This window comes from Amblyomma americanum, chromosome 4 (assembly GCF_052857255.1).
Source record: "Amblyomma americanum isolate KBUSLIRL-KWMA chromosome 4, ASM5285725v1, whole genome shotgun sequence".
Taxonomy (NCBI): Eukaryota; Metazoa; Arthropoda; class Arachnida; order Ixodida; family Ixodidae; genus Amblyomma; species Amblyomma americanum.
The window spans coordinates 149,569,833-149,597,359 of NC_135500.1; the positions used below are offsets into that span (position 1 = coordinate 149,569,833).

At 46.8% G+C, this 27,527-nt stretch overlaps 2 protein-coding genes across 2 annotated transcripts in view; both read right to left on the reverse strand.

The window, feature by feature from the left end:
- Positions 1-3,684, reverse strand: part of LOC144128518 (very long chain fatty acid elongase 4-like) — a 50,650-nt gene extending 46,966 nt beyond the window's left edge. Inside the window, exon 1 of the mRNA XM_077661961.1 lies at positions 3,631-3,684. The gene's annotated coding sequence lies outside the window, so the exon portion shown is untranslated. The remainder of the gene's footprint in view (positions 1-3,630) is intronic.
- Positions 3,685-7,057: 3,373 nt separating this feature from the next.
- Positions 7,058-26,866, reverse strand: LOC144130408 (protein cycle-like). The gene is made up of 12 exons (XM_077664335.1): positions 26,704-26,866; positions 26,527-26,606; positions 25,532-25,624; positions 24,658-24,775; positions 23,505-23,772; positions 22,768-22,914; positions 21,543-21,649; positions 20,420-20,570; positions 17,399-17,638; positions 14,321-14,408; positions 13,105-13,267; positions 7,058-7,641 (listed from the first exon to the last, which is right to left on the reverse strand). The coding sequence occupies exons 1-12, from the start codon at positions 26,819-26,821 to the stop codon at positions 7,469-7,471; spliced, it is 1,746 nt and encodes a 581-aa protein (XP_077520461.1). The 5' UTR covers positions 26,822-26,866; the 3' UTR covers positions 7,058-7,468.
- Between the last annotated feature and the right edge of the window lie 661 nt (positions 26,867-27,527).

The following is a 27,527-nucleotide window of genomic DNA, read 5'->3' on the forward strand; positions in this document are numbered from 1 at the left end:
TGGCGCATACTAGAAAACCTACAAACGGCTTTGGCGGTCTATTCAAAACAAAACAAAAATAAACAGGCGGAATGTTGACAGTTGGCGCATGCTCCGCTTCACAACAACTACTGAGTCCATGCCACGAATGAGACGACCTCGCTCCTAGCTTCTTCAAGACTCAAACTGGAGGTTCTCTGCCAACCCCGTATAGCCCGTACCAAGTAGTGCCCAATGGTATAGGCTTACTTCTTTGCCAAAAGAAACACCTCGCTTGGCAACAGTTCACCTAATACGATGAAATGGCAGAGGCCATGACATGTTGCGCGTGCACACAGGAGACTTTCATGACAGAGACATGTATAAGTCGGGAGCCAGGCTTAAATATTATTTGGGTATAGGCGGTTACTATGTAAAAAAACTGCGACATGTCATAAGATTCTCACATTCTGCGTGTCATATTAGTTAAAGATATGCCAAGTAAAAAATTTACAAGGCATGCTGGTTTCTATACTCCAAACTCCGACTCCGTACTCAAAAACCTGGTGGCAAGTGAAAAACCTGAAATTCGATTAAGGGCGGCGAAACGAGGTAATGAAAGGGGAAAAAAATTGGAGGGGTCACTTAATCTCTTTAAGGGTATGACGCGACAGTGTAATGGGTTAATTCCCCTATATGCAGAATGTCATTCTCTGCATTACATTCATAGATTCCTAGGAGTCCTCTTACCCCTCCTGGCGCAGTGGTGCATCTGTTAAGTGATGGCAGGTGCTCCCAGTGGTGGGCATTGTGCCACCCAGGTTGCTCTTTCCGAGCGACCAGTAATTAATTTACCTGCCACCTGCCACGGTGGGCAGTTTGCTCACTATCCGGTGGCCAGGTTGTGGTGACGCCGTAAGGTCAAGTCACCTAGGTGTCCCATCTGCCTCCTAGGTTGCTCTCTGGGGACCACCTGCCAGAGTCAAGCTCGGGATTTTTCGCTCAAAACGCCGATGCCGAAAACGCCGACACTGGACTTCCTGCAAACGGAGCCTTTAACGCTGTCGCTTTAAAATAATCGCCGTAACGCAGAGAAACAAAGGAGCATGGATGAGGGAACGAATTCGAACCCCATTGTTGTGGAATTAAGGAGGCGAATAGGGAGTTTGGCGGACATATAAAAAGAAGGACGACCGATGGTCTGTCAGGATAAAAAGGTGAATTCCCAGTTAAGGAAAGCTTCGCCTGGGGCGGATAGAGCCAAGTGGGCCGGCGAAGGGATTGAGAAATTCGCTTGGATACACCGACCGCAGGTTGCACAAGACAGCTAGTTGGAGACATGTTGGAGAAAAATTTGTTAAGCGCTGGAGATAACGTGGTTTATAGTGACAGCGATGATTGACCTCTTGATCTCTACTTTCCGGACACGCTATATAATGGTGCACACTCGCATGTCTGCCTTTGACTTGCTACGCCATAAACGTGGACCAAAGGCGAACGTTATAAAAGTTTTCTTTTTACGTCTTTTACTCTGACCTGTGTCAACAGCAACATACGTCATATGAATCCTTACGGTGGCATCAATGCAGCGCAGTGTATAGAGAATGTCAATCTTCTTCCAGTATAACTGATGATCTTGAAATCCCTGCTTAATGCTTGACGAGCCTGGAAAGACAACATAGCTCATCCGGACTAACAGAAATGCACGAGACGGAGACCTTCAGACACATGGTAGTGGCTTTTGTGCTTAAGTGCCACCTGAAGTCTTTGTCAAAAGTGCAAAGCTCACGCTTCACGTGACCGATATGATGCCACAGGTTGGGCAAGCATGACTGTGTCACTTCGGCCACCCGGAACAATAAAGCTCTTGAGCACTACCAGTACTAAAAAAAAAGCACACATCCTAGTAGCAATTGCGAGCATGTGTACAGTGGCATCGCTAATTTTATAGAAGACTGTACCTTGAACCGCGTACTCGCAACCACGGAAGACTGTGTTTCCAGTGCGGAAATGCCTCTATCCGGCGTGACCCCGAAAACTTTGCGCACGAAACTAATCCTTCCACATGCAGACGTTTACTGATCCACTTAACTATCAACAGCCATTTTTAACCACGCGTCTTCCTCTGTTACCCTGCAGCGCCATCCGATTAGCCTGTATGACTGCACTAATTCCTGTTTAGTCTGTATTACCACACACCATTACCATATTTTGTTTCTACTTGATTATTTCCGTTTCTGACACCTTTTTATAGCCTTGTTTATTCTGATTTTTCTTACGGCAAACATTTACCTTCTTGCGATGTGTTCATGACCACTGGACAACTGCATGTCTGCTCCCTTTATGTAATGTCCCTCGTGGGAATTTCAGATTATATAGGTTATGATTATGATTTTGTTTCTCATCTGCTATGCGGCTGGTTGATTAATGCGTCAAAAGCGGTGAGGTGCAGGGTACAGTCAAGGTACCAGGAGAAGCTACTGCCACGCACGCCAACCCTGCAGCAGCTCTCCTGAAACACACCTTCGTAGCTCGAGTGAGAAAACAAGTAGCTCCAGAGGGGGTGTCCGCGTGGTAAAGACACGAAGCGCAGTGCATTAATCGTGACTCTATATATCGGGCGATGTCCGTACGACATACGAACATAGATCCTTGCACGGCACTGCACCTGTCTTGACAGTTAATCGTTCAATAAAACTCCCTTAACAGTGTCTTTCGCCACGACTGACATAAATTTCAAGCCCAGTCACGCTATTGTTGTACCAGGAAGAACCTAAATATTATGTCATGTCGGTCGTGGAAGCACAGTGGCTTTTCGAGAGGCTATACACTGCAGCCGCCGTTAAGTTCCACGTGACACGCAACGCTGACACCGCACGCAAGCGCTTCATCTTATGCTAAAGCTAGACAGTAACGACGCCTTCGTCGCCACTTCTCTACTCGGTCTGGCATTTATTTATTTATTTATTTATTTATTTATTTATTTATTTATTTATTTATTTATTTATTTATTATAAAAGCTTCAATCTCTTTCCTGTCACGTAGTGAGTCGGTTCGGTACGCTTAACACGTTTGTTACAGTAACTCGTGCCTCGCAGTTATTCTAAGTTAGAACCAAGCGGCCGCTAATTCCGTCCGTCACATAAAGGAAAACAAAAGCCTCCTTGGTTGTGTTTCTCAACCCACTAAACGCGGAAAGGGAGAAGGAGGTATTTAAGCTCGCAAGCAGCAGCCCAACACAGCGCATTTGTCAATAAACCTGCAGTGCACGCCCCTAGCAGCGCTTTGTCTGAAAGTGCGACGACGCACTGCTGCCGGGGCGAAAATGTTGCGCATTGCTGTCTTTCTCTTAGGCTGCGCCGGTCGCTTGCATAACTTCGTCGGAAGAACCTTTCTGTTCATGAGTGTTGACACAGCCTTTACGTAACGTCTCTTTTTGCTTCGTGCCCATCGGCACGACCGCGGACTGCGGATGACGTGCTTAGCGCAGATTTCTCTCGAGCCAGCATGCCGCAACAATCCTCGCAGCAGCGACGCAAGTCGTCGTAGCGCCATCTCTCGGGACCGGCCCGGTTAACTTTAAGTGTCCGCAAAACACTTGCCACGTTTCCTACCGCCAATACTGTCCCCGCCCATCGCAACATTAGCTGCCGGTTACAAAGAGATACTCACGTATCGGCGCCATCCTGTTCACGCCGTTTCGGGCCGGGCGGCTGACATCTTGGAAATCGATACGTCCGGTTGCTACGGGTTACTGGCGCTAGGCGGCGCCCTTGTCGACTGTGCGGAGCCCGCTCGATTCGATGGGTTTTCGAGGAATCCGTGCGCGACTTGATCAACGCATCCGGGAGGGTGTACCATTTCGTGTCCGTTTACCTATCTCCGGGTTGTCGCCGAGTTTTACCTAAAAGGTCGAACTTTCGTCCAGTTTTTCGAGTAGACAGCGATGGAGATGCGAGGAGGATGCAGCTGTGGCTGCTTAATTACGTAATGTGACTCAGTTTTCTCCCGCGTCGGAGAGCAGAAAATAGCTGCGTATCGCAAAAAATAATTGATGCCACCAAAAAAAAAATAGTCAAAGCCGTGGCCTTAATTATGACCGATGAACTTATTCTGGAAGCAGTTAAAATGAATTCGGTGAGAACAAATTCCAAACCAGCCTCAGCGTGCGTCCGCTATTGCGAAGGTAACTTTTGTGCAAATCAGCTACCAGCTGCTTAACTGAAGGCGTCTGGCTTAATTGGCAGCTATAAGATAAAGAGGTGCAAGAAGGGTAAAATGTCCGATGGTCACGGTAACACTATGTAATTTCACTTTTGTCCCTTTGTTGTTGCAAGCCGCTAATAAAGAAAAAAAAGGTTCCGGTCGCCATTGCATCGCGGTCGGGAATGACTGGATATATACCGCCCCAGTAGTATAGCACTTTTACTGGAGCGTATGTTCTTTGCAAATACCAGTTAAACATGTCGCGCTTATTAGAAAAATTTTAATTATCCTAAATAATCAAACTATTTTACATTCATTGCTATAATTTCTCTTCTTTCTCTTAGTGGCGTTGTGTGTAAGCTAGCCTATCCCTACCCTCGCACTGATCATCGACATATATGTTCATCTAATAGCTGTATTTAGTATGACGTCTTGAAAGTTTTGCTGGAGCGTGTGCTCCTAATCTGTGTGCGTAAAGAACCTGTTTTATTTTTCGGATGTGTCGCAAAGGCGTACGCGTTTATTCGCTGCGTTTCTCTTCCGTTTATTGGTTGATGAAAATTTGAGGCCTACAAACGCGCGAAAGTTCTTCTATGCGCGTAAAGTAAAATTAAGTTCTATGCTATCAAAATACCGTCTTGAGAGACAGACCACCTGTGAAATTAGTATGTGAAGTTTCGACACTAGCGCCCTGTTAGTTCCTTCTCAAAACTTTTTACTGTGCGCTTCAAAGCAGAAGGATGATGGGCAAAAGACCCAAACACCGACATCTCAACAATGTGCAAAATTGCTCACTGAACGCAATTGCAGCAGTCGGCAATTAAGTAGTGCAGGTGCAAAGGTATAATCAGCATTCCTGCAACGTACGTAGCATAACATTGTCAAAAACGCACGTGCTTGCATAGCTTGGAAAATCAAAGAGACGAATGGAAGAGAGTTGAGACAGAACACCACGTTTCAAAACAGTGGTTGCTTTATTTCCTGAAGCCATGTTTCCTCACTTCTTCCAGCTGAAAGAAACGCCCACTCTATGCTGCAAGCACTACCCCAGACTGTACGAAAAAGTTGCCACACCAAATCAGAGGCAGTTTGCAGTTGAGAGTGACCGTGTACTAATGGGAAGCTAACGCCGCAGTGCGTGACGACTTGGGTGCTTCTGTAGTAGTAACAACAGAACGTCATTCCCAGGCTTCCTGGCGAATGCGTTAGCGTAGCTGATGTCTTAGGCTAGCGCGAATATCAGAAGTGTCGGGAACTAGGTGTACACAGAGCAACAAAAGTTCAGTGTCAGGTTTTTTTTTTTTTGCCATGTCGAATTAAGCATAAATGGCTGACCTATAACTGCTGATCCTACAGTCCAGCGCTTCACCAAAAGCGAGACATCGGCGATACCGAACAAATGATAACGCGATTCGATTACCTCATGACACCGTACTTGCGAGTTGCTCCTCGCAACAAATCGAAGGAACAGCGCGGCACCAAAACCGTCTTGGTAGATTCTCTTTGAAAGCTGAGACTCTGCATCATATCACTGAGGCAACTCAAGCCCGACTTTGTTACGCCCAATACTTCGTTGTGGTACTCAAGAAACGTCACTGCGTGAGGAACGGGCACGAGTGCACGACGAACAGTGCTGACAACATGGACAATGTTAACAGAACATGGGTCTAAATAACTGTATTTAAATTCGCTGCGAGGGCATCAAATTAAAGTTACATTTCATTGCGCCGTCAAATATTCTGTAGCCTGATATTTTAGCTTTTTTTACGCTCTAAAACCACAAGCAGGCTTATCGTGGTCCGGCAATCCCAACTGTTGCTCGTTAAGAGCTGCACTTATCGCAACAACAAGCCAGAGTTGTTATCGTCTATATGTCACAAAATTTACTTCGCAACTGCGAACGTGACAGTGGCAAGCTAGTATAATAACCTTTCCTGTTCGTATCCGGCAAAGAACATACAGGGAGTTTCACCTAAGACTTTACATAAGTTTTAAAAATAGGCTTTTTATTTAAAACAGCGCTTTTTTCGTATAGCATTGCCAGCAGGTGTAGTACATCAGAATACAGCTGAGACGTGCTTACAGGCTGGTTAACTAATGTTGAATTGTTAACTTTTTTACTATTACTGTTAAGCTCCTTGATTATCGAGAGGCGTGTAACCCACCGTAAGTAATATTCATATCAGTTTTCAGAATTTCGAAAACGCTGTTACCCTCGGCGTTGTGGCGCAACAAATTCCGGCTACATCGCGCCAAAATACATGCGCTTTCCAGAAGCTTGCAGGCAAAGCAACCCCTCCAGTGCATGCAACTCCTCGAAACAGACAAAATTTGTTGGGCCACAGTGCCGACAGTAACCGCGTTTTCGAAATTCCAAAAACTGATATGGGTGTTACCTACGGTTGACTACGCCTTTAAATAATTAAGGACCTAACAGTAACAGTTAAAAAGTTAACTATTCAATATTAGTTAACCAGCCTGCTAGTTAGCAAGTCTTAGCTGTATTCTGATCTACTACATCGCTGAAAATGCTAGCCCAAAAAAGCGCTCTTCTAACTCAAGAAGCCTATTTTTTAAAATTATGTAAAGTCATATGTGAAACACCCTGTATAACGAATATTACACTGAAATCTAAGCTAGCCACGACATCCGCCAAACCTCGTGAGAACACAGTAACGCAGCCGGTTGCCCGGCCGGTGCCGTTCACTGATGCTCCGCAAATAAAAAAGAACTATAACGACAGCAGCTAAACAGTACATCTAGCGATATGATTTGCGCTGTACACTATAAATGGCCGATATGCTCGCTTGAAAACGCAGGAAGCCTTGTATTACAGCCAATAAAGCACGAAGTTGCAGCGGTCACTATTTTTTGCCTACCTCTTCTCTTTTTTTCAACCATTCGTGCATTGGGCGAATGCAGATAAGATGGCTGCGGATTAGTCGACGTCATCTATAACGAGGCTATTGTGCGCCTTAAGACACGACGAGGGGGCGCAACCGGCACTGCTGGCAATGCGAAACTTGCTGATGTGCAGACACGGCCTGAATCACTGCGAATCACTCAGGGCGACAAAGCGTGCGTCCTGCCGCAGACACTCAGCGGCAAAGCTGGCTTCCGTTCAGCGAAGCTGCTGTCCACAAGGTAGCGCCGACGCGGCTGTGAAAGGGTCCTCCTTGTGTGCTTGGGCGTGAATGGCACACTTGGACGTGAATACTGACTGGCCTCTTCTGGTGCACTCAACGCGTGGCTCGTCCTCCAGTCCAGTACAATTAGCCACTCTCGCGGTTCCCGCGAGCAGGGTTCACGGCAGGGGCCAAGGCATGCCGCTGAAGTCCACCGGTCCCCCGAGGCCAGCGTCGGCTTCCAGAAGGCTCATGATGACTGCCATGGCCGCCTCGTCGTTTCCTTCGCTGTTGCCCTGGCTTCCAGCGCTGAGAATGTCCCGACTCACGAAGCTATTGACCAGATCCAGCTCTGGAAGGTAGAAATGACACACGCAGACATAAATTAGGTCGTGGATTCGGATCCCACCGGCGGCATGTGGTTGTTCTCTCTTCTACTTTCTAATCAATTATCTTTCAGTCATGAAATAATTATACTATTAATTTTCAAGTGATGAACATCACAAATTTAAAAAAAGAAAAAAATTCCCTTACGCATTGCTTGGTTTTCATGACTGTTGGCTACCTTTGTATGTACACACAGATTAAAGATGAAACCTGCCTGTTTTTGGCAGAGTAAACGACCGGTTTTTCTCTCGCGCGCAAAAAAAATGAAAGAAATAGGTGTATCGCGGTAAGCGCGAAGAAATATTGCCCCTTGAAGTTTATGAGCCCGTAACCAAGAATGTCCCAAAAGAAATCCCTCTCTCCTGCGCACCATTGTATTAGGCATTGGAAGTAATCCGAAGCTGCGGGACGGTCTCGGCTTCTAAGAGAACGTCCCCCAGCTTGTTGCACCCGACGGAGACCCTGCTAGCCTTTCTCGAAATCTCATTACTCCAATCAGAATCAGTCAATAGCGACACGTGTTTCTTATCGTCTGCGCTCTGTGCGTGAAGGCCCCAGCAGAAGCAGATGGAGCACGCTTCCACGCTGCAGCATGAGCACCGATTTGACTGACGAAGACTGCGAAGCACTATGTGCGCATACGCGGCAATACTGCTCATATGGGCGCTTCAAGTATTTTCTTGCCGAGGCGGAAATGAGGCTAGAACAGTAAAACCACGTGCACTTTCCTCTGTTCGGGCATGCCCGCGAGTGTCTCACACCAAGCGAAGCTCTCCAATTATTTGCAATATCGTGCAGACGTCAATGGCTTAAAACAAAGGCATCAATAAATTTCCCCCAATACATCGTACGTAATGAAAGCGGGGCCCTTGAGGCAAGGGCGTGTTATATTGCATTTGCAGCTTGTGCCGAAAAGTAGGTTCTTAATCCTGTCTGCTCACCCCTATGAAGCGCTATTCAAGGTATTTTCGTAATTTGCCGCCTACGAGCATCAGTCTCTACTTTAAGTACCTAACATATTAAGGGCTGTGGTTTTACAGCTGACGACAAAAATGTGGATGACTGGAAGTTAATTCCTGCAGCAATTACGGTGGACTGCTGATTCCCATACGTTTTAACAGAATATTATTTAGAAGCCCTACCAGGCTAATATCTAGGGTGCGCGATCATTTGTAATCTGATAACAAAAAGGACATATCCTCATTAGAAGCAACAGCTCACTGAATCACAGCCACTTAACATACAAAATATATGCAGAATTGGTCATTCTCTACATTACATTCATAGATCCCTGGAAGTCCTCATACCAATTCCTGCGCAGTGGTGCAGCGGTTAAGCGATGTACCACTGCTCCAGGGATGGCAGGTGGTGCCAACGGCCACCAGCCGCAGGGGGCAGTTTGCACACAATCCGGTGGCAGGTTGTGATGCCACCGAAAGCTCACGTGACCTAAGTGCCTGCCTCCTAGGTTGATTCTCAGGGAATACTTTGGGGATTTTTCCCGCACGGTCAACGACGTCGACGCTGGATTTCTGCGACAGGAGCTCCATAGCGCTATCGCGTTAAAATGTGGCATGAAATACGTCCCACAGCATGAACTCGTGCATGGGGAGGTCCGCCTCTGATGAACCTACACTAATGTTTTGCAATAATTGCCATTTTTCAGTAATTCAGGGTCATGGCACCATTCAAAAAAGCACAAAACATTGTTGAATGAGCCTAGAAACTGTGATGAGCAGCAGTCTCAACGTCGCAGAGCGTAAGGAGAGCGAAGAGTATTCAGCGGATTAACATAACCTTTTAAAGAGAACCCAATCTGCCTAGCACAGAAGGCCTCCAACGAGGCAAGTATTCATTCCTATTTCTACACGTATTCCGTTCGGCGCCATCCATTTTCGTCTTATAATCAGGACGCTTACCAAAAGCCTATGCGACAATCGTTGCAACAAGTGCTATCTTCGAATGCGGTGGCTGCGCTGCCATCAATTTACCAAGAGGTGCATTTTGGCAGCGCAGAAAGCACACTGCTCGCATGTTCACTATTTACGAATATGATAAGTGCCTATGCGAGAATCGTTACAAGTGCTATCTTCAAATGCGGTGGCTGCGCTGCCATCAGTTCATCAAGAGGTGCATTTTGGCAGCGCAGAAAGCGCACTGCTCGCATGTTCACTATTGACGAATATGATAAGTGCCTATGCGAGAATCGTTACAAGTGCTATCTTCAAATGCGGTGGCTGCGCTGCCATCAGTTCATCAAGAGGTGCATTTTGGCAGCGCAGAAAGCACACTGCTCGCACGTTCACTATTGACGAATATGATAAGTGCCTATGCGAGAATCGTTACAAGTGCTATCTTCAAATGCGGTGGCTGCGCTGCCATCAGTTCATCAAGAGGTGCATTTTGGCAGCGCAGAAAGCGCACTGCTCGCATGTTCACTATTTACGAATATGATAAGTGCCTATGCGAGAATCGTTACAAGTGCTATCTTCAAATGCGGTGGCTGCGCTGCCATCAGTTCATCAAGAGGTGCATTTTGGCAGCGCAGAAAGCACACTGCTCGCACGTTCACTATTGACGAATATGATAAGTGCCTATGCGAGAATCGTTACAAGTGCTATCTTCAAATGCGGTGGCTGCGCTGCCATCAGTTCATCAAGAGGTGCATTTTGGCAGCGCAGAAAGCACACTGCTCGCATGTTCACTATTGACGAATATGATAAGTGCCTATGCGAGAATCGTTACAAGTGCTATCTTCAAATGCGGTGGCTGCGCTGCCATCAGTTCATCAAGAGGTGCATTTTGGCAGCGCAGAAAGCGCACTGCTCGCATGTTCACTATTTACGAATATGATAAGTGCCTATGCGAGAATCGTTACAAGTGCTATCTTCAAATGCGGTGGCTGCGCTGCCATCAGTTCATCAAGAGGTGCATTTTGGCAGCGCAGAAAGCACACTGCTCGCACGTTCACTATTGACGAATATGATAAGTGCCTATGCGACAATCGTTGCAACAAGTGCTATCTTCGAATGCGGTGGCTGCGCTGCCATCAATTCATCAAGAGGTGCATTTTGGCAGCGCAGAAAGCGCACTGCTCGCATGTTCACTATTTACGAATATGATAAGTGCCTATGCGAGAATCGTTACAAGTGCTATCTTCAAATGCGGTGGCTGCGCTGCCATCAGTTCATCAAGAGGTGCATTTTGGCAGCGCAGAAAGCACACTGCTCGCACGTTCACTATTGACGAATATGATAAGTGCCTATGCGACAATCGTTGCAACAAGTGCTATCTTCGAATGCGGTGGCTGCGCTGCCATCAGTTCATCAAGAGGTGCATTTTGGCAGCGCAGAAAGCGCACTGCTCGCATGTTCACTATTTACGAATATGATAAGTGCCTATGCGAGAATCGTTACAAGTGCTATCTTCAAATGCGGTGGCTGCGCTGCCATCAGTTCATCAAGAGGTGCATTTTGGCAGCGCAGAAAGCACACTGCTCGCATGTTCACTATTTACGAATATGATAAGTGCCTATGCGACAATCGTTGCAACAAGTGCTATCTTCGAATGCGGTGGCTGCGCTGCCATCAATTTACCAAGAGGTGCATTTTGGCAGCGCAGAAAGCACACTGCTCGCATGTTCACTATTTACGAATATGATAAGTGCCTATGCGAGAATCGTTACAAGTGCTATCTTCAAATGCGGTGGCTGCGCTGCCATCAGTTCATCAAGAGGTGCATTTTGGCAGCGCAGAAAGCGCACTGCTCGCATGTTCACTATTGACGAATATGATAAGTGCCTATGCGAGAATCGTTACAAGTGCTATCTTCAAATGCGGTGGCTGCGCTGCCATCAGTTCATCAAGAGGTGCATTTTGGCAGCGCAGAAAGCGCACTGCTCGCATGTTCACTATTTACGAATATGATAAGTGCCTATGCGAGAATCGTTACAAGTGCTATCTTCAAATGCGGTGGCTGCGCTGCCATCAGTTCATCAAGAGGTGCATTTTGGCAGCGCAGAAAGCGCACTGCTCGCATGTTCACTATTTACGAATATGATAAGTGCCTATGCGAGAATCGTTACAAGTGCTATCTTCAAATGCGGTGGCTGCGCTGCCATCAGCTCACCAAAAGGCGCATTTTGTCAGCGCAGAAAGCACACTGCTCGCACGTTCACTATTGACGATTATGATCAGTGCCTATGCGAGAATCGTTACAAGTGCTATCTTCGAATGCGGTGGCTGCGCTGCCATCAGTTCACCAAGAGGCGCATTTAGTCAGCGCAGAAATCACACTGCTCACTTGTTCACTATTGAACATGATCAGTGCCTATGCGAGAATCGTTACAAGTGCTATCTTCGAATGCGGTGACTGCGCTGCCATCAGCTCACCAAAAGGCGCATTTTGACAGCCCAGAAAGCACACTGCTCGCATGTTCACTATTGACGAATATGATCAGTGCCTATGCGAGAATCGTTACAAGTGCTATCATCGAATGCGGTGGCTGCGCTGCCACCAGTTCATCAAGAGGTGCATTTTGGCAGCGCAGAAAGCACACTGCTCGCATGTTCACTATTGACGAATATGATCAGTGCCTATGCGAGAATCGTTACAAGTGCTATCTTCGAATGCGGTGGCTGCGCTGCCATCAGCTCACCAAAAGGCGCATTTTGTCAGCGCAGAAAGCACACTGCTCGCACGTTCACTATTGACGATTATGATCAGTGCCTATGCGAGAATCGTTACAAGTGCTATCTTCGAATGCGGTGGCTGCGCTGCCATCAGTTCATCAAAAGGCGCATTTAGTCAGCGCAGAAATCACACTGCTCGCTTGTTCACTATTGAACATGATCAGTGCCTATGCGAGAATCGTTACAAGTGCTATCTTCGAATGCGGTGGCTGCGCTGCCACCAGTTCATCAAGAGGTGCATTTTGGCAGCGCAGAAAGCACACTGCTCGCATGTTCACTATTAAGGAATATGATCAGTGCCTATGCGAGAATCGTTACAAGTGCTATCTTCGAATGCGGTGGCTGCGCTGCCATCAGTTCACCAAGAGGCGCATTTTGGCAGCGCAGGATGCACACTGCCCACATGTTCAAGACTGACGAATATTATCAGTTAATTTTCACAAGTGCATTCATGTTTTAAGTGGCGCGCATGAAACTGATTTTTGTTGTTATCTTTCAGTTACAGCAACTACCACTTAGCAAATACAACATTGTATAGATGCCCGTAATACAAATGCAAGTAGTTTCCTTTCTCACGCACACAAATTTCATCTTCGAACAAGTGCTCGTAACGCTCTGTAAAATACGAAAGTAGTCAGTTAGAATGAAGTTCGCTTATAAGAGGAATACTTTTCAGAAATCACGCAAGCGCTACACTGACTGCGGTGTCGTCGCTTGTCTGAAGCGCACGCACTCACCGGACTCCGCCATTGTCGGATTGGCTGGCGATGCTGCCCTGAACGCGGCGCCGTGACTCATTTGGGGCAGTTCAGGCGAGTCGGTCTGCATTTCGCCGTTCACGTCAGCCGCTGCTGCCATACCCGAGCTGGGCGATTTACTGCCGAAGGCTTTCCTCGCTTCCTGCATCCAGGAATCACACATTGTCGTTTCTAAAGGCTCGTGCGAATAACACACCACTCCGTCTTCAGGTATCGTAATACAATTTCCGCTCTCTGTCTCCCTGTGTATCGCGACACTGAACTGATAGATTCATGGGCGCAGTGGCAAAGACTGAAGCCAGCTCCTCAAAGCCACTGAAAGGGGAAGCGCTCGTTTTATATGTTCCTAGAAGTATTGCGCAGGGAGAACAAAGGGTCATTTTAAAACTTTTACAACGTGAACAGATGTGCGAGTTGGTCAAACTTGTTTTATATCTGCGACGAGACTGCGGATGAAAGCAAAATAACATGAAAAAAGTCCGTGACGTACATTTCATCATCACTGATGAAGACTATCTTTTAAGACCTGAAGTCGAGCTGAGACCCAAGGTGACTGGCAAAAGACCTCGGGTTACCGCTTTTTGTGCGACACAATCACAGTTATATAACCGCTGCAAATGGCTTACAAGCAGTTTAAGATGTAGAGCAAGCTATATAAAACTTTGATATGATCTCCTACATGGTACGTGGTGTATTGTTCAAGCGCAGGTTTCAGAAGCGGTCACAACAGCATTAACCAGAGACGCGACAAGTCGCTGTACCTTCCGTGACCTGACTTTTGTTCTGTAAGTTTTTTGACAGCTCAAGTCAACAAAAACATTTTAAAATTACTCCACAAACAGCAAGCCGTGGATACAGGGAGTATAAAGTTTACTGTGAAATTTGTGCCCATCAGATGTAGAAGTTTGAGGGTTTAAACACTCCAGGCGTCAATAGTCTACCTCGGACCGAGAATACAAGGAAATAGTTTCCATCTATGCTCTCAGAGCACTTCCATAGTTGGCATTCATAAAATACTGAGAGCATTGCTTCTGTGAGAAGTATTCTCGGATACGTTAGGCATACTATTTTCATAGCTGCTCTTCTTTCCGCACGATTGATCTTAAGACTAAAAGAGCTTCACTACAAGTCAGGCCTACTCAGCAGAATCCAGCCTCTTCAAAGTATACATAGATCATCTCTTGTCACGGCCTACCTCTGATGTGGATGGCTGGTTTGTCGCCCCACTAAGGCAGCTTGCATCCATAATTGTTGGGCTCGAACTCTGGCAGGCTTCTTTTGACCTGCAAACAAACACAAAACTGTCACGCTTCAAATTACGTAACTACTTTCATAAGCGGCCACAAAGGGTGCCAGCAGAAATATCAGCATGTGGATAAACGTCTGGGTGCCGTGAGACAACTCAAAAGCAACGTTTCGCAAAACGACAGGCATTATTTATACTTTATGTCGGTTCGTTCAACACCACCTAGTTATCATGGGCGCAGTTATATTTGAAATGCGTAGACCAGGTAACCCCCTCTGTGTTATAGTAACAGAGTTGATTCCAAGAGATTTGAAGTGCCGGAGGGGCAGTAGAGAGTCAGTTGAGGAGACAAATGTAGGAAACTTCTGACAGAGTGACTAGGTGGCTGGCGCATGACAGAGGTTACAACGGGCAATGCCCTCTCCTGCAGTGGACGCAGAATGTATGACAAAACTAAGAAGGGATAATGATGATGGTTATGATGACGAACAATTGCTTCCATGAACTTGAGACCTATGGAACGGGGACGAGAGCCTACTTTGTCTCCTGTGCCTTGGGGAGCAGCTAAGAGCAGCTTTATAAAGGTGTCAGCCGCACTGTACTGCTATGCAAAAGCGAACACTGGGAACGACACAGAAAAGACAGGTAACGTTGTGCACGAAGTGTAACAAGGTTATCGCGCACAAAGTTGCCTGTTTTCTTTTGTCTCTCCCAACGTTCGCTTTTGTACAAATGTACTGCAACCATCTAGCTAGCTACGTTTGCAGCTTTGCTAAAAGCAGCTTGCTGACCATATTTGTCGACGCCATTTGCCCAAGTGTGCGAGCACATTTGTGTGCCTTCTGTGCACATTTCAGTGTGAAACAAAACGTTTCAGCGAGCGTTGGTAGGCCTGTACAGTACCTCCTCTCAGCATAAAGGAGGCACCAGCACTAAACACGCCAATGCGGTAAGACGTTTTGGACCGCTACTTGGTTATGAAACATCATGAAGTGAACAGCACAATTTGAGACACACAGAATAGGACTAAGAATTAGACGGGCAGCACGAGGAGACAATTATCTCACTGTTCACTGTTCTGCGAATTATCACGCCTGCCATATATGTTCACTGGTTATTTAAGCCTGTAATATGCCGCTTGCAGATGGGCCTTAGCGAGGAATCTTCGGCCCTCGTTAACTCAACGAGGTCGCCGATATGCAAGCAGACGCCTTTCTCAGCCAGACAGCACACACATCAACAAGGTGCTTTCGCGCAATAGTAGTCCGTATACGTTGCGAGCATCAGCCATTTTAATGTGCTGTTGTCGAGCAGGCATTTTTTCCATCCAATGACTCATCCTCAGGCGCCTATCAAATCCACACAAAACTGCGGCTGCCGATAGCATGCAGTGCACAGTGTGCGGCCATGACGCATACTGGTCACATTTGCGGAAAAGCAGCGCTTAATCTAGCCTAAGCCAAGATCAACAGCAGGCAACATACACTGAATACATTGCCGAACATAGAGGTTCCTACTAGTAACTATAGGGAAAGCTGGCGGCGCTGCACCTGATCGAGCCGCCATGGGCGCTCAAAGCATCATGGAGCGGTGAGCTACTTGGTGCGGGACAGTCGGTTTTTTCAGGAACAGAGAGTGGCGTTGCTGAGATGTCCCGTTCCGTCCACGGCGCAGACTGGCACAAACGTAGTGTGCAAATTCCATAGTAGCGAAAACGCAACAGCACACGACGCCAATAAAAGTTTTTGTTTTCCGAAATGCTGTGGAAAAACCTTTTAAAATGTTGAAGCGACAACATTTTTTGAAAAGCATATTTCTTTTTAAAAAAGCGTCTGTTAAGCACGGAATGTTGGATTTTGTTGTCTGCAATACTTGGCCAATAGGATAGCAAGCCATCGCTTATTTTGTGCAAACTTTATATTTATATGCTCTTCTGCTCGTTTGTTGCAATTTATAGACAGGATATTGAATGTTAGGGCATTCTTGATTATCGAGCAACATTTGTTTTTTAATTATTTTTTGGCCAATAATTATGGTTCTTCAGTCGGTAGCTCTCCGCCCCATGATGCTTAGAGCGCCCATGGTGGTTCAGGTGGTCTCGAGGAAGCTCCACGCAAACTCCCATAGGCGGGTGCCAGCTTTCCCTCTAGTTAATAGTAAGAAACTCTATGTTAACGAAGGCTACATTGGTAGTGTGCTGCAACACAGTGTAGACCTGGAACTACATCTAACGTTAACTAGACTTTGAAATTCCCCATTTTTGCATGCATTACGACCATGTGACCTTAGCACCGTGCTCAGGGCAGATAGCTACTTCCAGCAGCTGCGCAAACCTGGTCCTGTAGGATCAGTACAGCTTTTCTGTGGAACTGAAGGCGCCATTGGCAGACCTGCAAGAGTATTTCGCACTAATGCTTTGGGGTACTGAAATGGCGTTCGGCGCTTTCTTCCGTGAACAAAAATGGGTGCTCGAGTGATCCTATCCAACATGCAGTGAAATGTTCGCCCATCGCAGAAACTAACTTAGACTAAGAAGTGGAGATCTCAGGAATAAAAATGCCCATGTGCCTTCCCATTTTTTTCTGCTGTCTGTTTGAATAACGGAAATAGTTTGTGCGCGTGTGCAGCACTTATTTCACCATGAGTGTTGGGTTTTTATTTTGAATCGAGGTGCTTTTTGGGTACTCGGACTTAATGAAGTGCGAACGCGTGATAATGTTACTGTTCCGTGTATGTGTGTGCTTGATCGAAGAAAACTGCTGATAGTTAAGAAGTATTTCTGTCCTTTGTGCACTCCACGTCGTCCTCAACCCTTCCGCGCTCATGGCTTCGCTCAGGTGGAGGCTAACGTCAGCTTTTTTTTTTCCTGCCTTGAACTGTACTCTATATTTCAAGATAATCCTAAGCACATCAGTATAATCGCATTATATTGGCATCTGCCATTAAAATGCAAAATGTTGGCAAGAATTTATAAGACTAGGTCTCCTGCGCGTGACGCGTAGTCCCAGAAGGGGGTGGTATACTCACTTGGCTTGATTGCCGAGGACGTGCATGGCGATGTTGCGGCCTATCTTGCCGGCACCAACGCGGGCGCCCGTGTGGTGCGCGGCCAGTGTCACCCTGGCGGGAGCCATCGGCCTTCCGTGTTCCGCGGACATGGTGCCGTGCATCACCACGTCCATGCTTTGGCCACCGACGGCGGAGCCCGCGCACAGCATTTCGTCCAGATGGCCGTTCGAGCTATCGACGATCACCACTTCCTGTGACCTGCGCAGAAAGATACAGCAAAAGATCACTGCAAGGTCTATTTTTAGACTGCAGCAGTATCTGCTTCAGGCAATTTTAGCAGCAAAACCCACTCTAAATGAGGTGCGCATGACGTGCTTGGTCCGCAGAAGGATTCGGGAGATGTAACGAGATTCACCACAAAAGACGTGGCGCAGAACGTGCCGCACCAAGAAGACGTGGCACAAACATTGCCGAGGAACACGTCGAGCTATGACGAGGCGAGGCCGAGACCGGGAACCCGAGAGGCCGCCCCTGTGTAAGCCTAAACCTTCCGAAAAGGAATCCGCGTGAGAGACGCAGCGGCTACAGTGCGGACTTGGCGCCCCTGGTTGCTCAAGGAATTGTGACACGACTTTGTTGACACGCCAGACCGACCGGACAGGGCATCTACCATGAGGGCGTTTCGTTGTTTTATAGATGGTATACAGCAATAGCGTAAGAGATTGTTGTGACATAAATGAGCGTCGACATGTACCGTGATATGTGCATTGGAAACAATCTAGCATGTTGACTCCGTCTGTTTCTTTACCTGCGAAAACTTTCCGTCTTGTTCTATTCTCCCCGGACAATGCTTTGCCAGTGTTCTCGCCTGGGCGTTTGCTGTTACCACAGTCAGCGGGGACACATGTGTTAGCCTGGGAACGGTACATCACTGGAGAAAACTTTTTTGTATTTACAATAAAATAGCCGATATCAGCAGAGAAGGTGTTACCGAAGTAATAACAGTAGAAGGATATAAGTAGTGGGCGACGATGAGTACAGTAGAAGTTGGATTAAAGAAGTATAGTCGTAGTTTGACAGTGAGAGAGAAGTAGTTTGGCAGCGTTAGTATCACTCAGAAACAGTGTCCTGGTTCAACGCGTAATATTTCGGGAGTATGGCCCACAGCAAGCACCGTACGCTTAGCTCTGCATGTGGCGTCTTCTTTGTGGCGAGCTATAGACGTACTACATGTGCAAATTATGGGTGCGGCAGAGAGTGCCACCGTGAGCGCCCCTCTCGCAGTTTCTAGCTCTTCAGTACGTTTCTGTGCCTGCTCTGGTGCTGTCATGCACGCCCACCGTCCGTCTTGACTAAGGAGAGAGAGAAGTGGTAGAGGAAAGGCAGGGAGGTTATCCAGTAAAATGTTCCGATTGGCTACCCTGCACTGGTGGAGAGGGATGAGGGGGCGTAAAAGAAGAAGAAGAAGTAGAGAAATGCGGTCCGTAGCAAGCACGACAGGCCATGACACAAGCACTGTAAGTCACAGGCCGCCGCAGCTGTAGCCTGCACACCTTGAGGGCTGCCGACTGCTGCGACCTGAGTGGAACAGATCTAGGGCCCTCCATCACAAGGCAGCGCAGACGTTTCAGTGTCAAGAAAGGCTGCTTGCCGTTGAGGCTGATAATGTTGATGACAACGTACGCATCGGACATCTTCTCGGAAGGATGAGGCTGGAGGATGCGTTGTGCAAGCTATTGGACAGCTGCAAGCACCGGATTCAACAAACCCAGCATCTGCATTGCATTCTGTGCAGCTGGTATGTGCATGCTGGTAAGCAGCACACGCATGTAGCATTTTCTGTAGTAGTGCTCGGTCACTAGACGATAAGCCATGACTGGGTCAGTCGCGAAGGCAAAGTTCCTGTTGTCGCACCACAGCCGGTTCGGTCACGATGACAGAAAACCGTACAATACTAAGAACGTTTCCGCTATGCGATAGAAACAGCACAGAGGGACCTCTGTTGTCCTGGCCGCGGCGGTCGCATTTCGATGGAGGCGATCGAAATGATAAAAACCCGCCTACTGTGCGATGTCAGTGCACGTTAAAGAACACTAGGCAATTGAAATTATCCAGTGCCATCCAATAGGCGTCACTCATAGCCTGAGTCGCTTTGGGATGTTAAACCTCATTGCATTAAAACCGAACTTATCTTGTATTCTAAAACCGTCTCTGTGGTCATTTTGAACTGTAATGATGCGCTTTTAATTTTGCTTGCAAGTTCTGCTTTTTTTATTTGTCAGCCTGGACTCATTTTGTTCAACCTTTGCTCAGCAAATCAGCGGCTGCAAGAAAAAAAATAAAAAAATAAAATGAAATACAGAGAAGTCAGCAATAGGAGCATTCCGGTTGTTTGCCATGCACCATGGGAAATAGAGAGAGGATTAAAAATCCGGAGGAAGCTGCTGGCAAAACAATAGAAATAACTGTCTGATATTGCTTACGCCATCAGTAATTTTACTATCTTTTTCCCTCGCGCCACTTCACCTTCCATCGTTGTCAACATCTTCAGCTAACATCGTTCACTGTTCTAGCCAGTTGGAATAAAACGTTACACGTGATTTTGAATTGTTCATTATTTTCTGGTTCTCATCGCGTCCCCAGCCGTTTACTTGAGCCCATCGGCACCCGCCTGTATCATGCGACGCAGGCTCTAGGGCATTGTGTATTCCCCACAGTCACATTTCTTTTTTAATATTTCTCGCTGTGGCTCAGCGGCTGACACGTTTCGCAAATCAGCCCAGGATGGCATGCCGACATTTCTGACCACATTTCGAGGGGTGCACAATTCACACTCGCGTGCGTATTGAGAATTTGAAATCTCGGTGGTTCGTCTTACAACCTTTGCCCCCCAAAGGAGCTCATAGCAAAAAGCACACTACGTCACGGCATCCTCCGCAGCTCAGGCCGTTTCTTCGGACGTAGAACAAAGATGGAATGCTTTACTATAATACAGCCCGCTTCCTCCAGCCACGTATGTTTCAAGCCATAGGCATTTACCTGATGAGCGTGTTGATGGCGACTAGGCACTCGACCTCCTTGGTCCAGGGGTTCTTGAATGCCTTCCACGTGGTCTGGAGGCAGACAAAAGAACCCTCCTTCACGCGGAACTTGTACGGCTGGGTGCACACTGCCTCGTTCGTCTGCAGAACTGCACGGGCAAAGGAAGCAGGAGTGTTAGTAATCGCTTTGCGATTAATCTCGTTTCCATCTGGTATCACTGTAAACACTAGATATTTAACGCTGAGATGACATATTATTGTCAATATCGTACTCACCAAAGAAGAGAGCGAAAACGGGAAGGTTCGGAGAACTAGATATAAACAAAATTAAGCGGGGATTCTTCGGAGTTTTGATGCTGAAGCCCACACGATCCGCCTCAACAAGGGACCTTGTTAGCCTGGCGAAGACTGGCTCTTCGTTTAAACGTTCGCACTGGTCTGGAAGGAGTCGCCCGTGTTGGTTTTTCACATCATCTAAGCGTGTTGCTCTCTTTGTTCTGTTGCCATGTCTTTAATGTGAGCCTTTACATTTTCTGAACGATATTAAGATCAGAAAAGTGATGGATACCACTATCGTTTATAAATAAATACTTTCAGCTCAAGTGAACTCCAAAAAGAAACCCATAAAGTCTGTTTCGTACAAAAAGATGGTAAACCGCATAACTATGTGGCCATAGATTGTCCTTTTAACGCGATAACGTTAAGGGCCCCGTATCGCATAAAGGCCGGCGTCGGCGCAGCCACAGAGGCTCGTCGGTTCAAGCAGAATAAAGGCTGACCTAGTGTATGCATTGTGGTCTCTGGCATGTATTTATGCGTACATGAGTAATTAGGAGTACGCTATTAAAGAATTAGGTAATTAAGGAAGTGATGCGAACGGGACCCCATAACGCTATCGCGACTCTTATAGCCGAAGCTTAAGCTTCTCGCAAGCTTTTCAACAACCTTGACACCCGTTTTTTTTTTCGCAAGAAATTTTCTCAGAAGTGAATAGTAAAAGTCAGTTTTCATGTGTCTGTCCTAACTTAGTACTTCGGTTCTCCTGACTGCTTATTCACCGGAGCACTTTCTAACGTTTACCGTAAATCTTTCATTATTGTGGCGGTAATCAGCTCAGTTACCTTTCTTGTGGCATTCAGACAGCCGCACGACGTCGTCCTGACAGTAGTACTCGTAACACGCCGTGCCGAGGAGCTCTTGCGGTAGGTAGCCAAGGATCAGCGTTGCCCTAGGAAAATGACGCAAACGGTAAGGAGCGCGCTCGGTTTAGTTCTGACAGCAAGTTCTAGAGGTCCAGCACTTCGAGAAAGAAAATAACACGCTCTTTGCCGGATACACTATGCTCTTGATACAAGGAGCTGCGACTCTGAGACAGCTGCGCTATAAATGGACAGCTTAGGCTGTAATGGTGAACGACTTAGAGCAAAGAAAATTTTGAGAACGAATTGGTAACCCCAAAAAGAACTGAAATCAATAACATGCTGTTGAGCCACTCTAGTTGATGGTGACAGTGATGATTATTATTATGGCTTGTAACTGTTTCCTTTGCATCAAGCGGACATGACGTAGGCATCCTAGATGATTTGATGTGCGGGGATTTCGCGCGCCATCTCTTGACGCTTGACCGTCATTGCTGCCACCTCGATCAACAAACGACCTTTTTTAAGCATATCCGCCACAACGCCTGCGATAGAACACAAAGTATCTTTCTCAGCCGTTTTCAAAACGTATTACGACGCTAAACTTAATGCCGTTATTTCTAGTAGACACGTATTAACATTGTGTGAAAAATTCTACAACTGTAATTAATCATGAGACAGTGAAAAAATGCGTTTGCATTTTTTCTCTGAATGCGGAATCAGCACTGTGTTGTATTGAATATGATGAAGCCTCTATATTTCTTCATGCACATAAGTCGTAAAATTATTTGTCTATGAGGAACCCTCAGAGACAAAGAGACGATAGTGTCTTGTTTAGATATCTCAAATTTTCTGAGCGAAATAGCGTTTTTCTTCGTGTTAATTGTTTCTTGCTGGGTGACGTTGCCACACGTAAGTAACGATGCGTGCTGAAATGTGTCGAGATGACGAAACGTACTGCGCGAAAAATGAACAAGAAACAAATAAGAATTTTACTAACACCCAGTAGGAACCCAGCGTAGCGCTGGCTCTTAACCTATCTCACTGCATTCTTATCCACAGCAGGTCTACAGGCCACAGACGCTAGCGGCTACTACGTCAATGTCAGAGTCTCAAAAACCTCCAGAAACGCAAAGACACGCTTACGCCCGCTGCTGTCGCTGATGCAACCCACGCATTTGTCCTCAACGAGTCCGCAAGTGCTTACTTCTTGTCGACGAAGAGGAACTTCCCGTCAACCGCGTGCCTCGAGACGAACTGGATGGGCTCCGCGTCCAGGGCGTTCCTCGTCGTGGGGCTGCTGGCAAGGTCCCCGTGCACCCTGCCCACCGCCACCAGGCAGCTCAGGTTGCAGCTGTGAGCCACGGTCAAAAGAGATTTCGTTCAACACGCGCGTTATGTTGAATGTTCAACTGCAAAGCTGACAAGGTGCCGCATTTCCGTCGTTATTTACACATCGTTGAAAAAAAAAAGAAGCCATGTATGCTGCTTACAACCATACCGGTTTAAAGTACTTCAGCTGTGCGGTGTACTGACGGAGCTTCTCAAAACTGAACCTGGCTGCTTTAATGTGCGCCAGAAAAGCGGATTCTTGGCAAGCTGGAACAAGTTGGAATCAAAGCCGTCAAATTTATTTGTCACGTGTGCAGCTCAGTCTTTATAAGTAATTTCTTACGCAGGGTGGAAGCAACTCTCTCAAAATAAAATGTATCTGTAAGTTTCCTTTTTAAATCATCAGGTATGATTGAGCCATCCGCACTTCCAATATATACCATTCTTACCCGGCGACTTCATCAGGTATTCGCCATGGTTGTTTGGCTTGATTATATATCAATAAGCAATCAATATACTCAAGTACTCATCATTTCCTTTTATTTTGGTTTTGAGCAGTAGCTGAACGATATAAGCATGACGGCAGCCCCATTAGGTGCCCAAGGTGCTCACCCTTCGCTGTCGTCCGGCGCGGCGGCGTCGTCGGGCAGACTGAGCTTTGTGGGCGCCCAAGACTTGAGGTAGCCGGTGCAGTGGATGACCGAGTAGCGTCGGTCGAAGCTGTGCGATTTGCGGCGCCGCTGTCCACCCGTCGTGGTGTCCGCCTCCTCCTTGACGGTGGCCTGCGTCTTGCACTTCATGCGGCAGAAGAAGGAGCGCCGCGCGCCGGGACACAGCCGGCTCTGCCGCTGAGGGAAGTCGCCCTTCAGGGGCAGCATCGCTGAAACCAGAGGCAGTGGCAATCGGTGAGCGAATGAGACACGCAGTTTAACTGAGTCGCAGAGAAAGAAACATGGAGGCGAGGGTTCGCATTGTGATGAACTCAGTGCCATGAAGTTAGCGAACTACACTCATCTGGCAGTGGCCAATAGACGACGGCGTTTGTTGCATGTTATCTAAAGCATGGTGTATTGTGCACCCATGCACCCGTCATGGTGCACGGGTGCTGCTGACAAAGCGGGATGGTGATTTGATCGGTTCTTTAATAGGGCCAGTATCAGGGCGAACGAGTGGAAGAAAAGAAAACCACACAACACAAAGAGAGCTCGTGAATCTAAAAGCATTTCAAGAAAAAAGATTGAAAACAACAATTTTCTATTCCAAGATAGAAGATTTCAATCCTCCACCTTTCTTTTACGTCACGATACAGTTTATCAGTGACGGTGCTCCGTACTTAACATTAATCTTGATCAAAGCGCTCGAAATGTGCGCGGTTTGAGCAGCATGCTTAAAACGGGTAATCAGGTTGAAGTCTGATTGAATCATGCGGCAGGATCCTGTGCACGTATCTCTAATTCAGGTTTTTCGTTCAATTCAAAGCTTGTTCTGATTGTCAAAATTATGCCTGACAGCCAATATTGCAAAAATTAGGGATCTGACGGCTGGTCAATATCCCGTTTGCGCCATTCAGTTATACCAGGCTGATGGGCAAAGAAACAGCTGCAGATATAGTCGCTAAAGCGTACCCTTTCCATGCGTTGGACGTCCTCTCAGAGTACCACTTTGTTCTCGCTTCACATTGTACCGTTTTCTATAGCGTACACAATGTTCCACTACGCTGGGCTGTATCACACAATGTATAAGAAGAGATCACATGAGCACGCACTTTTTGCATCGATTAGCCTTTCTTTCGGCGACAAGTCTGGGGACGAGAGCTGCTCTTTGACCTTGGCGATGTCCTTCGGATGTAGAATGTCAAACCAGCTTTGTCCGAGGAGGTCACCCTGAGAACAATAGAAAAGTAAATGGAGGACGATCAGCACTGACACTCCTTACGAATTCTACTTTACAAGAAGCGCACGCAGCCCGTTTTCACGCATGGACGTAGTTTTCATCTATCACATTTCTACAAGTTTCAAGAGTTCCATTACTGCTCGTTCAGAATTTCTTTTGAGCGAGAAGGCTTAACGACAAATGTATGAAGAAGGTACCTTAGAAAACAGGCCAATTATCGTTTTAAAAATCACGTTGGCAGATGTAGACATACTGACCAGGCAAAAACATCGCCATTTTTTTAGCAAAAAAAAAAAACTTTCATTATACATGCGCACGAGAGCAAGCAAATGTTTAAAATAAGTACACTCATTCATAAGTGAGTCTTGATGGAGCGTCACCTGACGGCACCTGGTGGTACTCATAATTTGCAGAGCCTAATACTGAACCATTATTCGGCTTCGATACAAGTACATGAAAAGGACAGCTGATTCGTGCCCGTAAGCACGCTATTCGTAAACGAAAGGAGCTCAAGAAGGTTTGTACGGACATGCCTTTGAGGGAGCCTGTTTTAAACGCTGGACTTACTGTTCATTAACGCCGACCTCTTTCACCTGGAGCTCAAGTCTGACACTGGGTGCTTTTTGAAAGCAGGCTTTGGATCGTCCTAGCGCATCAAGAATTTCGAACATCATTGGCTTCCCTTGCAGTATGATGAAGGCAACCTGAACGCCTCACGGAGCTGAACACAGAAGTGGAGCGCTTACCTGGGTATAATTCAGTGTTTGCTGCACAGACTCCGACATAAAAAGGATTCGGCCACGGTCGCAGCTTACTACAAACAGAAAACCATCAGCACCCTGCAAGAACACAGTGAAATAGAAGTCAGGCAAAAGCTCACAATATCAGGTGAAACGTTGAAAGATGTCTTTCTATTCTCTCCTTCTTTCTTAATTCGACTGCACGTACTTCTTGTAACTAAGCTGCCTATATAACCATTTCATTCTGTGATAATCGTAAACCTACTCATTTATTTACTGATAGCTATCTCTCTACATTTTCCTGTTTTCGGCTTCCCGCTCTATGCACACTTCTGTATTTGAAAACATTCATTCACGCTGTGATAACAGCGGCTGCACTGGTCACATTGGTTTTCTCTAGAAACATGCAAACAAGAAAATAAAGTTGTAGTTTTCATTCTTCAATACATGACTTACATAGCTATACGAAAAGGCAGTGCTCAGGAAAAGAACACAATCTGTCCACGTAGTCAACAAAAGATACGGCTTCATTTGCACTGTCTCGCACTGACAGAGCACTTACATCGATTCATTTACTAAATAGCAAACCGTTAAGCGATGTAAGGAAACAAATAACGATACAACGCTTTTCATGCACAGAGCGCCTCGCTCCTGTCACTGTAAATGGCACTTTCTTTTTTTCTAGAAAGCAAAGAAAATGGTGGAGGGAGACAGAAAAAAAATGCAGTCTTTCACACATTTAACATGCACGGACTTTAAATGTTCCTCCGGGTTACGTAGTATAAGATTTCATGTTGCAGTGCCAGGCATACGCTTCCTGGATACATCCTGCGCCCGAAAACGTTAGTTCTTGCGTCTTGCAGCCAACCACATGTTTCTAGTGGCCTCCTTATCAGGCTGCATGGAGCGCCCTCTTGACGAGATGTGACAACCACATTAGATAAAACCCTGAAAACGGGCCACTTTAATTTTGTTTTCTGCTACGATTGGCTTAGACGTACTTGTAGAACAACGTTCTTGACGTCCTCGTCCGATATCCAGGGCGGCTTATAATGTCCTTCCGTGTAGGAGTTGATAGAGCCTGCGCCATTGAGACAAAACGCTCAGCGTGAGCGGACGATGCGGACAAAGACCCAGCCACACAGCAGAGCGATGCAATGTATGAAGCTTCCACGCACCCCGTATGGTCTTTATGTGCTGCACCGCCATTCGCAGCACGGTCAGTTTGTCCAGCTTCCGGGACATGGCCTTGCACATGGGCACCAGTGACGACATCTCCGTGATGTACATGTTCATCTTGTCCCGGCGCCGCTTCTCGATTTCGCTGTGATTCTGCCTGCAAGACCAGGCACGGTCGGTGAGGCGCAGCCTTAGTGACCGCATACGCTGCCATCATTAAATAAATCTTTAAGAGCCCATAGCCTGTTGTCTTGTAGAAGTATGAGTAGCCCCGTAACCGCAATCAACTTTATTAGAAGTTACCTAACTGCACACTCACATTGCGTGTTAAATTCGAGAAACTTTCACCTATGAGCTACTAAGATGACAGGTTTGTTCTCCCTGGCATCCGCTAACGCCTCCCCAGGTCACTCTCGTCCAGACAGTCAAGACCTTGCCGGCCAGTCCGCTAAGAGAAGTATTTGGCGGAAAACTTAGTTTCGCTGTCAAAAGCAGTTCAATGTTGGGAGAAATACTGATTCAGAGACCATAAGCTACAGACAGACAGACAGACAGACAGACAGACAGACAGACAGACAGACAGACAGACAGACAGACAGATCAGACAGACAGACAGACAGACAGACAGACAGACAGACAGACAGACAGACAGACAGACAGACAGACAGACAGACAGACAGACAGACAGACAGACAGACAGACAGACAGACAGACAGACAGACAGACAGACAGACAGACAGACAATAAACTTCATTAGCTGAGTGGGAGGAGCGAAGCCCGTCCATCATGCAGCAGATTCAACCTCACCGGATGGCCAAGAGCT